This window comes from Festucalex cinctus, chromosome 7 (genome assembly GCF_051991245.1).
Source record: "Festucalex cinctus isolate MCC-2025b chromosome 7, RoL_Fcin_1.0, whole genome shotgun sequence".
NCBI lineage: Eukaryota > Metazoa > Chordata > Actinopteri > Syngnathiformes > Syngnathidae > Festucalex > Festucalex cinctus.
In genome coordinates, this window is record NC_135417.1 from 2149157 (window position 1) to 2164314 (window position 15158).

The following is a 15158-nucleotide window of genomic DNA, read 5'->3' on the forward strand; positions in this document are numbered from 1 at the left end:
AATCAATTCTCTGCTCTTTAGAAAACAAATATATTTCTAAACTACACTGACCAGAAACGATGCGCTGATCTACACATGTCAACAAACAAGCATTTCCGCAATCGGGTTATACCTTGCTGTGATTGGCCGGTCCGCGACGAGGTGCATGCCGGGAAGGAGGCGGGCCCGCGTGGTGACTTTTTGGAGGACCGACGTCACTGTTTGTGTGCTCGTTTGGGGAAAAGATGGCGGAGGCTGCGGCTGTTCCCCCGCATCGGTTTTTCTGTCACTGTTGTAAGGGTGAAGTAAACCCCAAACTCCCGGTAAGACGTTTGTTTTTCCACTCTCGGCTTTATGTCGTCTTATTTGCTCCGTTGACAAGTTGGCGTCGAGGCCGATTACCGTGTGTTCTGCTTGCCTTCCTTAGCTAAAAGGCTAGCTAGCCTGCTAGCAGTCAGCGGTGTTTGTTGTTGCAGTTGTAAACGCGTTAAATACACCGGTACCAACTGTATATGTATTTGACAAATAAGGATCATTTAAAGCAGATGGATGGTATATTTTATTTGTAACGATCGTGGAAGACACTCGTGTCGAAGTTAGCCTTAAGCCTTGGTTGGTCTATTGTGATTGTGTGTTGCACTAAAATACATAAAGCTAAGTGAAATAAGGATATTTAAAATCGTATTCCAACTGCCTTCACATCTAGTTTCCCCACCCTGTTATAGTCTGATCCAAAGTCACCCTCATTTTCCAAGCAGGGGAATTTTGCATTCATATATACTTTTACTTTCCATTTGAAATGGAAACACGGGAGTAGAATGGTGAGCAATAAATGTTGACTTAAGTTTTACGGTTTACACCACGATCAGTTACACAAACAAAAACGTCAGAGGAACACTCCAAAATAGTGCAGTTTAGTTTCTTTTAATCACATTGTAATGGTCACTGTATGTTACAGTGGATTACAATATGTTTAAATAGGTTTTATTCCAGAAATTAACAACCTGTCTCGTTTTGGAAGAAGACTTAGGCCTAGTATGCTATTACATTTGAATGTAGGCAATATTGATGGTTTAACTGCTTAGTGCTTCAGACTACCAATGTGGTTGTACTATGTGTACTTGGTTTGGGGGGGATCCCGATAAGACAAAGGTTCCCCAATGGCGCTGTAACATTAATCAGTTCAGTTATCCAAAAAGTAATTTTATTAATTACTTTAATTGAATTCTCTATGACCCACTGTGAATGTCCTGTCCTTAATGCCTATATTAAAACCAGTAATAATAACTCAGTAATAATGGCATTAAAATACAATAATTTTTTTTCACAAACCTCTCATTACCAGTATTAACCACTGGGATCCTTTCTTGACATACATAAAACAAAAACAATTTTGCTCATGTTGACTAATTTTTAGCGTGAATTATTCTTATTCTTATTATTTATTTTTTAATCAGTTGCAGAAAATAATGAAAATGTGGCAACACTGCTCTTGAGACATTCTACTCTATTCATGCCTGGAAATACAGAAGCCACAAAAGAAGATTGTGATGATAAATAATTGCCACTTGATTATGACTGATTAATCGCCCAGCCACAATTCAATTTAGGTGCAAATGAATGGGGCAAGAGTGTTTATGAGTAAGCGAAGCACAGGTGAAGGCAGACCAAGGCGCTATGAAATAAAAATGCCATGCAAGTGACCGTTTTTATTGCTTTATAGAGCTTTTGATTAAATTTATATGTGGAGCAAAACACCTTCCGAATGCCGCAAGTTTCACTCATGGTGGTACTGGGGAAAGAATAGGACACCCATGTGCTCGTGTTGTTGCTCAACCAGCATCAGCTGCCGCCCCCGCCGCCTACATTTGCATAATGACTTCATTTGACTGCCGCAGAGGTATTAGGGGACTCCGCTTACACCTGGTGGGAAGAAAGAAGCTTACAAATGCAGAGCAAAAATAATTGAATCAATTCAATATAGACTCATAACAGGAATTATGTCCTCTTACTAATATGCACACATGGTTTGGCATAAAAATTCGCCTGAAATAAAATGATTTAAAGAAAACAATTCTCGCATAAAATATTTCTGCATTTATTTTTTTATTGAACAGAAGGACCTCTATTTATTTATTTATTTATTTTATCCCCAGGGCTCATTAGGTATGCTGATTAATTCTATCTAATTCTGCAGAGATTTCACTGTGTGATCGACACACAAAATCTAATCATTTGTCTTGATGGCGTTATGTATTTTGGACTGGTGGAGGCCTATAGAGCAATTCCAGCCTGCTTGCCTCACTACTGGATCCTGTGGCATTTCTTCCTTTCCGAGCCAAGTGCCATCCACATCTCCACGTCATTGTTCAATAATAGCGTAGATGGTTTTATTATGAGGACATCGTAACCATCTCGGATCCTGTAGCTGACTTTTACGTGTCAAAAAAAATAAATAAATCACATGAGCTCTGTCAGTCATTAGTGTTGAACTCGCGTTAGGTGTGGTTGGCAGACCAGCTCAACCTCTTAGGTTGCTTTCATTTATCGTAATAGTCCACCTTTTCATGTCACAACATATTTTAATGGAAGTTAAGAAAAGAAAAGAAAATGCATTTGAGGAAAATTTGCCTTTGAAAAGCAGGTGGGAACATTTTGCACTGGATTTTTAAAAGAGACAGGCCAAATTATTTGTTGATTGGGGGGGGGGGGGGGGTTAAATGATAAAAATATAAAAGGTTAAAAGTAGGGTTATTATTATTATCCTCGAATATGCATCTCCGATTAAAAAAAGAAAAATGGGGGATTTAAAAAAAAATTTAAGTCGTGTAGTGCAGTGTCTATCCGTGTTCTAAAATGCTCATGACACGCAGAGGTCACCTGACTCAGACTGGCGTCAACATCATGGCTAACAGCAACATCATGGAATCTTTGTCAGGCTCGCTGGCTAACACAAAAACTCGAGCTCTGTATGCAATACAAACACGGACTGGTCACAACAATAAGTACACCTGCACAATCCAGTGTCAGTGAGATCCAATAGCAGCAGGAAAAAACAAACAAACACTAACAATGAATGATGTCTTAATATTCCAATCTTAAGTGTTCACCTGTGAGGATCATAACAAACGTCTTACCTAGTTTCTCAATAATGACACATGCTGAAATGGTCATCAAACAGAACAAATATTAACTCATTTGCTCCCAAAAACTTATAAATACGTTCTATTTTTAATTTTTAAGTGTCCCAAAGATTTATTAATACGTTGTTTTTGTTTTTGTTTTTTTAAATGCTAGAGCATACTTTGATGCATATTTGATGTAGTCTCTCTACTGCAGAGAACGGTTGAAGCAATGGTAGTTATTACAAAAAAGGCCAGCAGGTGGCAGCAGAGTATAAGAGCTAAACCAGGGCCATGTTAAAACAAGCTGATTTCCCCACAGTTCTAAGCAGATTTGTGAATAATGAAACTTAGTTATATTCTAATGCTAATTGCTTTCTTGATGAAAGAAGAGACTAATCTTTCTTTTGATTATTGATTGAAATCCAGTAAAACAGCCGGGAGCGAAGGGGGTTGCTTCAGTGAAAATGGCTGCGAGTGAATGAGTTAAAATGTCTCTAGAGACAAACATTGACTGCTCGTGTTTTAGCATTCTTCATTGTCATAATATTGAAACTTTTTTTTTTTTTTTTAAATAATAGTTTACTTGCAATGATTATTCTGGTCATTGGTCAGCATGAATGTGTGGAGGTCTTTATGGACAGTTGCGATTCAATATCTAATTATAGTTCGCTTATTTCAATCTGGATTGTTTAGTCAATGTCTGAATGACATGTGTGCTCTCACTTTTTTTTTTTTTCAAGGAGTATATTTGTCCTCGCTGTGACTCAGGCTTCATCGAGGAAGTGACAGAAGATTCCAGGTAAGAACCGTGACTCATTTGATGGGTTTCATTTCATCTTATGACGAGGTGTAATTTCTTTTGTCTGCAATTCCAGCAGTCTCTTAGAGGGCGGCGCCAATGGACTAGATGACACAACCACTCAGTTTGCAGATGTACCTTACTTAATAATTCAGTCACAAATAAAGTCAAAGCAAAATCTAAAAATAAATAAATACTAACCTTCTGTGTTGTCCTTGCAGCTATGGCACCTGCTGCTACTGGAGCGGCCATTTTCCTTCGACGGCGACAACTCCGACTCGGAACCTCGGCTGTCCAGGGGCCGCTTGGGTGGTCTCAGTGACTTTGGGGGGTTCGGAAGCGCACCCATCGGGGGCTCGGTCCCCGCCGGCCTCGGGGGGGCCATGGCGGGTTCGCTGGGCACCGGCGACCACTGGGGACCGGCGCGCCCCCCACGCCTTCACACCCAGAGGCGGTACAGGTCCAGAGTCAGCAGCAGGCCCGACCGCTCGCCCGCTGTCGAAGGGTGGGTTGGCGGCACCTGAATATAGAAACGAATGACACCCAGTTTTTTGTTGTTTTTTTTCCATTCATACGACATATCTTTGTTACTATGTGCTTTGGCGCTACAAATGGCTTTCGATGTCCGTCAATCAGGATTGTACAACAGTTCCTCGCAGGCCTCTTCGCCAACTCTGGAGTCTCTGGCTCGCCGCCGCTGTCATGGTGAGATGCCCTCACAGAATGTCATTTGCTGTTACGATATGACCATCATCAACCGTTGCTTCGTTGTTTCCCCAGGACAGGGATGCTACATTCAAATCCAGGAGACTATGCCTGGGGACAAGGAGGCCTGGATGCTGTCATAACACAAGTAAAGCAAAAAAAACGCCAATACCTGTTAATTATTATTTTTTTTTTAAATCACCTCATTGTTGATCATTTCGTGTGCTTGTGTGTGTAGTTACTCGGTCAGCTGGAGAACACGGGGCCTCCTCCAGCTGAGAAAGAGAGGATTTCTTCTCTACCCTTTGTGAATATTTCTCAGGAACAAGCAGGTCAGAGTTGCACAGTGTTCATTGCAAATGCACAAATCTGTGGAAATTATTACAAAATGAGTAGATAATAGTAGATAGTTTAGTTGCACCTTGTTAGTTCCTAGTAAATTATAAAGAGACTCTGAAGGCACCTTGTACATTTGACACACAATTAGTAGTCTATTACCATATGATTCAATACGACTCGGACACTATTTACATTTCTGTCACTACTGATTTGCGCAACTTAATATCCACCGAATGATAGTGAAAACAAGTGCTTACGTAATTAAAAACATTGGCCGGAGTTAAATGGGAAGTCAACCCCAAAAATTATGTTGTATGCAGTGGAATATTATTAGTGGAATATGACATGAACAGCAAGATCCAGTCATTTTTATCCATCTCGGGGCGGCCATTTTGCCACTTGCTGTCGACTGAAGATGACATCAATGTTGCTTAGGTCTCAGGCAACGACCAATCACAGCTCACCTGCTTTCTGAAGCTGAGCTGTTATTGGTTGCTGCCTGAGACCTGAGCAACTGTGATGTCATCGTCAGTCGACAGGAAGTGGCAAAATGGCTGGATTTTACTTCATAGCTCATATTCTACAAATGCAATATTAATCAGAATGTCATGTTTAGATTAGTGAGGTCACATATAACATTGTCAAAAAATGTTTAAGGTTGACTTCCACTTTAAGGTTTCTATCAGAAAATTGTACCTACTTAAATGAAATGAACTCAAAACATTTCTTTACAATAATGTTCTGTGTAGCCCCACTAGTCAAAACATGGTATTCTGGTTAATATTCTGATTGCGGAATATGAATTAAGTGGCAAAATGGCACCCATATGTATCCATCTCAGGGGGCGGCCATTTTGCCACTTGCTGTTGACCTGAAGACGACCTCACAGTTGCTAAGGACTCCATTAACTACCAATCACGGCTCAGTTTGCTAATGTCACATGACCACACTCAGAACACAGGTGAGCTGTGATTGGTCGTAAGGACTCGTAACCTGAGCAACTGTGATGTAATTTTCAGTCGACAGCAAGTGGCAAAATGGTCGCCCCGAGATGTATAAAACCAAGTGCATTTTGCTGCTTGTTTCATACTCCATAAAAGCAATAGCAACTAGTGGCAGCGCATACAACATATTATAAATAGTTTTTGTTGTTGAATACCATTAACATTGCAGCTAACAAAAAAAATCATGTTAAAATCTGTTAACATAAACATAGTTTATGTTAAAAGCTTAAGTGCCAGTGGATGCTAATGAGCTCACCTTGAACAGCTGCAATATAAAAGTGAAGCTTCAAGACCCCCACTTGCTGTTGATCCACGACTGATCTTCATTTTGATGGATTATTCCAACCAGATTCAGAGGGAGGGTACTCGAATGCAAACCCTAAAGGGCCACAAGAGACATTTTTTCAATCACATTGTCACAGTTTAATCTATAATCAATCGATCATTGACTAATTGATCATGTCCATTCCAAAGTAATGAATTGAGTGTTAATTAAACTTGGTGTGCGCAGACTGTTGTATGGAATGTCCCGTGTGCAAAGAAGACTTTGAGGTGGGCGAGGCCGTCCGACAGCTCCCCTGTAACCACTTCTTCCATTCAGCCTGTATAGTACCATGGCTGGAGATGGTGAGTCACAACAACACGACACAAGCGGCCATTGTCGTCACGTTACAGCTGAGTGGCGTGTTGTCTCCGCAGCACGACACGTGTCCAGTTTGTCGGAAGAGTTTGAACGGCGAAGACAGCAGCAGCCAGCCCCCGTCAGAGCCCCCCTCCCTCTCCATGGACCCCCGCACACAGGAGCGATGGTCCTTCTGAAGACAGACCGGCGGGAAGAAAAGAAAAATAACACGGCGAGAAGACACTTCTCGCTACCCCTCGCCTCCGTTGCTGTCATAATCACTTCTTTTTTTTTTTTTGTTATTCTATGTCTATTTTTTTCCTGAACCATGTACACACATACGCATCTTAAAGGAGACATATTATACATGTTTTCACAAATTCTGTTAAGTCTAAACTCCTGGACACAGATTTGGGAGGTCTGTTGTACACGTTTGTATACAAGCAATTAGTTACTCAATTTCCATAATATGTCTCCTCTAAGGTCTCCTTTCCACTCCAGATGAGGCCCATCCATGTTTAAAACCCTTCAAGCTACTTCCCATTTTAAACACTATTTTGGCCAGATGCCCGGTTTTTTGTTTTTTTGTTTTTATCTCAGTCGCCCCCTTGCTGTAAACATACTATTGAACTCTTATTTATTGTTTGACGGCCCATGAGCGTATTTCTTTGGTTTAACGTTTAAGCATTCCTATAAGGGATATTCCAGCTTAAAACCCTCACATCAATGGAATCAAATCATGAGCGCTTACCCCGCTGGTGTACATATTATAATCTGATGTCATCCCTGTCATTTTAGTCCTCTGTGTATGACCACATTTTTACCACTTGTTTTTTTTTTAATGTAAATAATAGTAGTCCACAAACTTAAAAGGTTTGCAAAGAAAAACATTGAGAATGGAGACGCAAATGTGAATGACATACATGGTTAACAAACTGTATATTATATAAATGAAAAAATGTCTATGATGTATTAATAAAGTGACAAAAAAAATGGGTTTCCTTCTCGATTTGTCTCAGAACAGTACTCGTTTTTATTTGAAATTAAATAGCAACACATTTCATTATTTTCATTATATACAAAGTGAGTGTGTCAAATGTGAAAGAAATATTAGTCATCCATGCAAAAGTGTATTTGCATGGCAAAGAAATCCTTGTACATTCACAAATTAGGCAAAAAGCTCAAATAGCCTCAGTGCACCTCTAATATACCAACACTTCTGTAAGAACTGAACTTCTTACCTGCATGTCAACAACAAATTACAAAATTTATCCCATTGTGTGCCAAGCGAGCGTGAGTAAGGAATGTGGCGGCGCTGTGGAGGGGATGTAGCCCACCACTGGGTCCCACACCTCAAACGCCATATCTGATGATGACCTAAACAACACACACAGTTCATTAGTTCCACTCACACATGCATAGTGAAACCACCAAAGTTGAATACAAGCCGTTCCGTGACACTTGTTGACTTCCAAGTTGTTCTAGAAACCAAAACGCCAGTGCGAATGCCAAGCCACATTCCAAACATGTTAAAACAGCGTGGCTTTGTAAAAAAAGAATTACTAGATGGGCCTGCCAGCAGTCCAGACCTGTCTTCCATTGAAAACATGAGGCGCATTATGAAGCATAAAATAGGACAATGGGGACCTCAGCATTATCTTAAGGCCATCAATTACGTAAAATATACCTTTTATTGTGATATAAAACCAAAATAAAGTTACAAAAAAATACCTAACAAACTCACAATGAGAAAATGAAATGTTTGTGGGGGAATGTAACTAAGCTCTAAAATGTGCAAATAATTACACCAATGCTATCAGTTAGCCCATCTATAGCATTTTACATTGTTAGCATTGAGCTAAACATAAACAAGGCTTTTTTCATACATAATGTGTCGTTTTGTTTGTTTTATGTTTAATTCATTCACTTTGGCAGTCAAACATTAATATTTTGCCTATAATAAATTTAATATTTTCATTATTTTCCATGTCTAATTAGTACCTTTAAAAATACATTTTGCAACTTGCTATCAACTGAAAATGACATCACAAAGGCTCAGGTAACCAATCACAGCTCAGCTTATGAATGTCACATGAACAAACTTAGAAAACAGGTGAGCTGTGATTGGTTATCTGAGCCCTTGTGCCCTTGTGATGTCATTTTCAGTCAACAGCAGGTTGCAAAATGTGTTTTGAAGGTACTAATTGTACATGGAAACATTTATTACCGGCAAAATATTAACGTTTGACTGCCAAAACTGACTAAATAAGTAAAGTATCCCTTTAAAGTAATGGTAGTTATTACAAAAAAAAAAAACGGCCAGCAGGTGGCAGCAGAGTATAAGAGCTCAACCGGCGCCAATCTTATAGACAAAATATTAACTTTTTATTGCTATATTGGGCTAAATAAGTGAAGTATCTCTTTAAGTGCATTAAATTAAGTGCATTAAGTAGCATTAAAAAAAAAACAACAACAACAACAAATCGTACATGTATGTTTTTGGGACCATGGCAATATTTAAAATAGAACGTTTTTATACGTTTTTGGGATCCAATGAGTTAAACATGAATGCAAAGGTGCGAATATACGTGCGTTCACTGCATCATACAACCTGTTGAGGACGATGAGCACGGCTAAACCGTCTGGTCGGATGAAGGCGGAGAATTCCAGTTTTGTTTCCCCACTGGCGGCCACGCCGACTCTCTGAGAGCCCTCACACAGGAACTTACTATGTCCAAATAAAAATCAAAAGATGATTTTGACTACTATCTCCAAAATCTACAATGATGAAATTCCTACCTGAAGTGGGCCAATGCGTAGAAGGTCGGCTGCTTGAAGAAGACGTCACGCCCGGCGTCAACGATGACGGGGCTGTCCACAAAGTTCTTCACCCAGTTGGGCCCGCCGGTCTGATCCAGCGCCAGGTTCCAGTCGGTCCAACCCGTCACGTAATGATTTAAATCCTGAACACGAAGAAATAAAAAAAAAAAACAACTAGTCCCAGCTTGCGTTGACAGCCTACGGGTCCGCTGACTCACCCTCCCGGGACATCCGCCATCTTACCTCTAAGATATCGTGCGCGTACTGTTCGGCCCTCTGCCAGCTACCCAGTTTCACCCCCCGCTCCGGCGATGTCCAGCCTGCGCAGGCCTCAGTGCCAAATAGGTAATATTCCGGGTACAGCTCGTGGGTGGTTCCCAGGGTGAGCCCGGCGGGAATCAGGTTGTCCAGGTACCAGTGCACCGCCACCCCGTGGATGTATCGGCCGGCGTGGATGTCACCGAGCACCTGGTGGGAGTCGCATCAAGTCTTGGGATTGAAAATACATTTTGCTGTGCTAGATATACTTTTTTTTCTATACAGTACTGTATTGTATGTCAGTTTTTTTCCTCTCAATTTTAACTTCCTGAAGTTTGAATGTTACACCATGTAGGGATCGGCCTTAGGCATGAACATGCTACTCTGTAGAACTAAAATAAACATATTATTATCCATTATTATGCAATTTCCTCATACAGTGGTGCTTTCAGATCAAGTTTAAATCGCCCCATGACCAAAATCTTAACTTAAAATAATTGTATCTCAAATAAAATAATTGCAGTTTTTTCAGTCTTGCTGCATCGAGGATTTTTTTTTTTTAGTGCATACAATCTTTTTACAGTAATGTACCTATTTTTAAAAATTTATGAAGGTTTGAACATTGAGAATGTTTAAACAAAAGAGAAATGTGAGAAACTGTAAATGTGTCAATGAGAAAAAGTGTATACACTGTGTGGTAGGTGGTTTTAAAGCCTTAAAACATTTATAATAAATGTAAAACTAAAACTATAAATCTAACTACTTCGTCGATTTCATTTATTGCGGGTATTTTTTTTTAACCTAACCAGGGAACACTGTATCTCAAATTACCTTTCTCAATTAAAAGGAATGTTCCAACCTACACCAAAAAAAAAGAAAAAAAGAAAAGAAAAACTAAATTTGTGGAACCAGTAATAATAATAATAATAATAATAATAAAATAGCACTCTCTTATATTTTTATGTTATAAAAACATACAGTAATGTAATCATGTAAATAGAATGTAACGGACGAAACAATTTGTGCATCATGAGGTACACGTTGTGGCCACCAGGTGGCAGAAAATACATACATACATACATACATACATACATACATACATACTGTAACATACAAACATGGACAAAATTGTTTAAAGAAAAACCCACAATATTAACAGAAATAATTAGAATCTGACAAAATAATAATAAATTAAAATATAATGTAAATTAACCAGTGAAACTGAGACATTGCTTTTGAATTGTGGTTCAACAGAATTATTTAAAAAAACAAAAAAACAAACAAACCTTGAAACAGGCCTGAACAAAAATGAAAGCTCTTCTAGAAAAGATTAAAAATAATTTGAGACAGTAGGGTCAGCAACAATCACAGAACATAAGAGCCTCCATCATATTTATGTTTCTTTTCTTGGTATGCTTCATTCTTGAATATGTGAACGTAGAGCTGATGTGCCTTGCCAAAAAGTTCATTAGTTTGAGGACATTATCCCAGAATCTTAACAGCTTGTCAACATGCTGTTTGTCAAATTGAAGTTTCTTTTTTTATGAGTTATTATGACCATGCTTTTATGATTCACCACGTGAAATTCTGTTTCATGTTTCGTCTTCAGTAATCTTCAACTGGGAGTGGCAAGCTTGGCCCCCTTTTCGAAGGCTTGTTCTGCCAAACAGTTGCTACGACAGCTAGCACTTGTAACACAGATTTTATCACTATGCATCATAAGGAAGGGAAAAAAAAAAAAAAAAAAAAGTGTCCGCCATGTCGCACTCACCACTTTGGCCCAGTGAGGCAGCAGCAGCCGGTTGTCGTCCAGAATGAGGACATGAGTGTGCGGGAAAGATGAACCTTGGAGTGCGGGGCCCAGGTCCAACGCCACCCAGTCCCTCTGCTGCTCGGGAGTGAAACCCAGCGCCTGGAAACTGCAGGAAGACAAACGCACCGTCTCTCAATCTGCTGATATTAGAACTTTAATATCCCGTGTGCAAAAGGACACCTGTAGTTTGTTATTTGTCCTGCTGTTGGTTCATTCCCCGTCGTCACGGCCCAAAATGTCAAATTATACTTGGCGTACTCCTCAAGGAATCTGACAAAATAGCAACGACAACCACAATAAGATCAAACACGCTTTCATAACATACTGCATGTACACGAATCACCTGATGTAGTACTGAGCCCAACTTTGATGCTCCTTTCCACCAGGTTGCCCCTTCAGGGAGCCTTTTCCGATGAGTGCGTCGTTTGTCTTCATCCAGGCGGGGGCGCTCCAGGCACTGGCCAGCAGAGACAAGGGTTGAGGAGCCATGGCTTGGGCTCTCTGCAGCAGAGGGATCTGGCAAACAATACAAGTCAAAGGACATACAATATTCTGTCTGTGTGTCTCTGTCTCCGTATAGTTATAAAAAGTCTACACACCCCTGTCCAAATACCAGGTTTACGGTATTTAATAAAATAAATTAATTAATTTAAAAAAAAACTCAAAAGCTTTTCCACCATTGCTCTGACCGATAAGTTGTTAAATAAATAAATAAATAAATAAATAAATAAATAAATAAATAAATGCATCTATAAAGGAGGGGAAATAAATACTAACTAAGGTTTAATTGCATAAGTGTGCACACCCTTTTATAACTTACATATGCCTGTGTTCAGAATTGACCAGTCATATTTCTCATCTAAAATGAAGTCGGCACATACCTGCCACCATTGTAAGTGCCTCTGACAAACCCTTAAGTAAAGCTCAGATGTTCTAGGAGGCTTTTCCTGACATCTGTGTAGCCAAAACTTAAAGGCATACTTGACTCACTGAGCATATTTCAACAGTAAAAAGTAAATATTTTGTCCAGAATTAAATTGATAACATCCTTATTTTTCATGCGCAATTAATACCTTTAAAACAGGGGTGGCGAGATCCGGTCCCCGAGGGCCGCAGTCCTGCAGGTTTTGGATATTTCCCTTCTTCAATAGAGCTGATTCGTGATCAGCTGTTCAGCAAGCTCTGCATAAGCCTGATAACGATCCTGTTAATTGTAATCAGCTGCACTTCGAGTAGGGAAATCTCTAAAACCTGCAGGACTCCGGCCCTCGAGGATCGCAGTTTGCCACCCCTGCTTTAAAAACACATTTTTCCATGATTGGTCGTTAGCTAGTTCCTCAGCACAGGTGATGTCATCATCAGTCGACAGCATGTAGAATAATTACTTTAAAGGTATTAATTGTACATGAACAATAATTAAGTTACCACATTAATTATAAACAAAATATTAACATTTTAATGCTGAAAATGGCTCAATGTGTCAAGCATCCCTCTAAGTAAAGCTCAGATGTTCTTGGAGGCTTTTCCTGACATTTGTGCAGTCAAAACTTCAAGGCATACTTGACTTATTGAGCCATTTTCAACAGTAAAAAGTAAATATTTTGTACAGAATTAATTTGATAACTTCCTTATTTTTCATGTGCAATTGATTCCTTTAAAAACACATTTTTCCACGATTGGTCGTTACTTACTTCCTCAGCACAGGTGATGTCATCTTCAGGCAAAAGCAAGTTGAAAAAATGTGTTTTTAAAGATATTAATTGTACGTGAAAAATAATGAAGTTATCAAATTCGTTCTGGACAAAATATTAACTTTTTACTGCTGAAAATAGCTCAATGAGTCAAGTATCCCTTTAAAGCACAACAACACAGAGTTACCACATTATAGAGATGTCTATGTTCAAAGGCATTAGTTAGGAGAAAGGTTACAAAATTTCCAAGACATTACAGAATGAAGACAGTCACCACGTGGAGAAAATATGACACGACAGTGAGATTACCATAACTTGAAAGTCCCTCCAAAATTGATAAACAAGACAAAAATAGTTCAGAAAGGATGCCAAGTACTTTCTGTGCATGTGTCTGTGCGTCCCAACCTTCATGTGTACATCTTCAGGGGCCAGAGTGAAATTGAGCAGGCTGTAGTCGCCGCACGTATCAGCGTATGTGTACAGACGTGTGGAGAAGTCGCAACTGGCCATGGGCACACGCACCACGGTGTAACCGATACCTGAAAAATACAAAATAATCACATTAGATGTGTGCAGGGCAGGTATACCTAATAAAGAGTTATGGAGCATGTACCTTCCTTGGAGAAGTATTGTCTCAACAGTTGGTCTTGTGCTTCAGCAGAAAGAGACAGAATGTTGATTGCTGCTGCGTCTGTCATCGCGCCACCAAATCCTCTCATCTTCTGGTACTTCTTGTGTTGAAGGAGAGTCAGTCTGAGGCCTAAGGGAGACACGTGACAAGACAGTATGATCAACACAACACCTGCCTATTGTAAGATGCTGAACAGGCATTGAAAAATAATTAAAATCAGTCTCCACTTTCACTCAGGTATGTGCACATGTTAAAACATACAGTATAACATATTACATGATTATTATTTTCTGTTTTTATTTTTTAGGGCCAGATGATTAAAATTATTAGGACAAAACACTGTTTTATTTATGTATTTTTGTTTGGTGTACACACACATATTAAAAGAATTTTTATTTTTTTTTCTTTAAGGTACACCAATTTTGTACTACTTTGAAGAAGAGAGATGCATATTTACAATAAATAGTTACTTTCAGATAAAACATATATACAGAATTGTGGACACACTGTTTATGACATTTTAGAACTTAGTAACTTGCCCACACTGTATAAAACTCACCAGCACCAGTTCCGTTGGGTCGGATTGGACCTTGGCTGTCTTCTAGCCGGCTTCCAGCCATGCTGCTCAGGTAGGAGATGTACTGACCCGACGGGGGAAGAGACACAGTGCCCAAGGTGTCGCAGTACGTGGAGTTACACTCACACACCACCGAATCATGGCCGAAGCTTCTGGCGACACACTTGCTGCGTTCTTGTCGTGAAAAGACACATAATTTATTTTCATTTGTGACATTTGCCAGAGCGTAATGGAGACTGTTTGTTACCTGTTGAGAAGCTCGTTGATGTTGTGTGGAGAACTGCTGCTAGCAAAACAGCGCAGTGCAACGACAGAAACATTTTGTCGAGGGAAACTTTCTACTTCCCCTCGGGCATCAAGAGTAAGGAAATGACATTCAAGCGCGAGTATATAAGTCAATACGACAGCATATTCATTACTGTGTCATTCAGCGAACTTTAGACACGCTTGGTTCCCTTTACATGGTTTAAACTTTGCCCCGCCTACCATTCGGGTGGTTCAAAAGCAGCTTTCAGTTTGTTTTGGGGAGCAAGTCATGTGACCTTTCACGTGGTGTGCAATTACCAGGATGTGCCACTCGGGGGTGCTGTTATACACCACGTGAAGTAACAAATGTGTGCCAGTTGAGGGTGCCGTTTGACCAAGAATTAAAGTAAACCATTAGCTGGTTCTGGTGTAAAATATATGTAAATATTTTCTTTTTTCATTTTTTGTTGCGTAATAAAATATAATCACGTTCACGTTTGAAAAGCAAAAGCAACACACTTTCAATTTTTTAAAAAAGAAGGCTTTTTT

The 15158-nt window shown here is 39.6% G+C and overlaps 2 protein-coding genes across 7 annotated transcripts; one reads left to right on the forward strand and one right to left on the reverse strand.

The window, feature by feature from the left end:
• The first annotated feature begins 145 nt into the window (after nt 1–145).
• On the forward strand, nt 146–7570 carry rnf115a (ring finger protein 115a). Its single transcript, XM_077527179.1, is given in 10 exon segments — nt 146–214; nt 216–302; nt 3845–3903; nt 3980–4037; nt 4125–4408; nt 4540–4608; nt 4684–4756; nt 4847–4940; nt 6463–6578; nt 6651–7570. Coding segments are annotated over 10 exon segments (1029 nt in total). The 3' UTR covers nt 6771–7570.
• gba1 (glucosylceramidase beta 1) lies at nt 1674–14866 on the reverse strand. 6 transcript variants are annotated; one of them, XM_077527169.1, is made up of 15 exons: nt 14611–14866; nt 14346–14537; nt 13769–13915; nt 13561–13694; nt 11808–11980; nt 11645–11734; nt 11423–11570; nt 9637–9861; nt 9373–9536; nt 9185–9301; nt 7815–7950; nt 6208–6330; nt 4851–4977; nt 4105–4742; nt 1674–1902 (listed from the first exon to the last, which is right to left on the reverse strand). In XM_077527169.1, exons 1-11 carry the CDS (start codon nt 14681–14683, stop codon nt 7842–7844), a joined length of 1572 nt encoding a protein of 523 aa, XP_077383295.1. In that variant the 5' UTR covers nt 14684–14866; the 3' UTR covers nt 1674–1902; nt 4105–4742; nt 4851–4977; nt 6208–6330; nt 7815–7841. The 6 variants fall into 6 exon arrangements, with proteins under 6 accessions (XP_077383295.1, XP_077383294.1, XP_077383293.1 ...); XM_077527168.1 differs by having other exon boundaries at nt 4105–4423; nt 4513–4742; nt 6208–7950; XM_077527167.1 differs by having other exon boundaries at nt 4105–4423; nt 4495–4742; nt 6208–7950.
• Nucleotides 14867–15158: the final 292 nt, after the last annotated feature.

Excerpts from the sequence above, each read along its gene's own strand:
- gba1 (XM_077527169.1), bottom strand. The coding sequence starts at position 14,683 with ATGTTTCTGTCGTTGCACTGCGCTGTTTTGCTAGCAGCAGTTCTCCAC. Across the intron at positions 11,981-13,560 it reads CTGAAGATGTACACATGAAG|ATCCCTCTGCTGCAGAGAGC; the intron begins GTTGGGACGCAC and ends ATTGTTTGCCAG. Across the intron at positions 11,571-11,644 it reads GGACAAATAACAAACTACAG|TTTCCAGGCGCTGGGTTTCA; the intron begins GTGTCCTTTTGC and ends GTCTTCCTGCAG.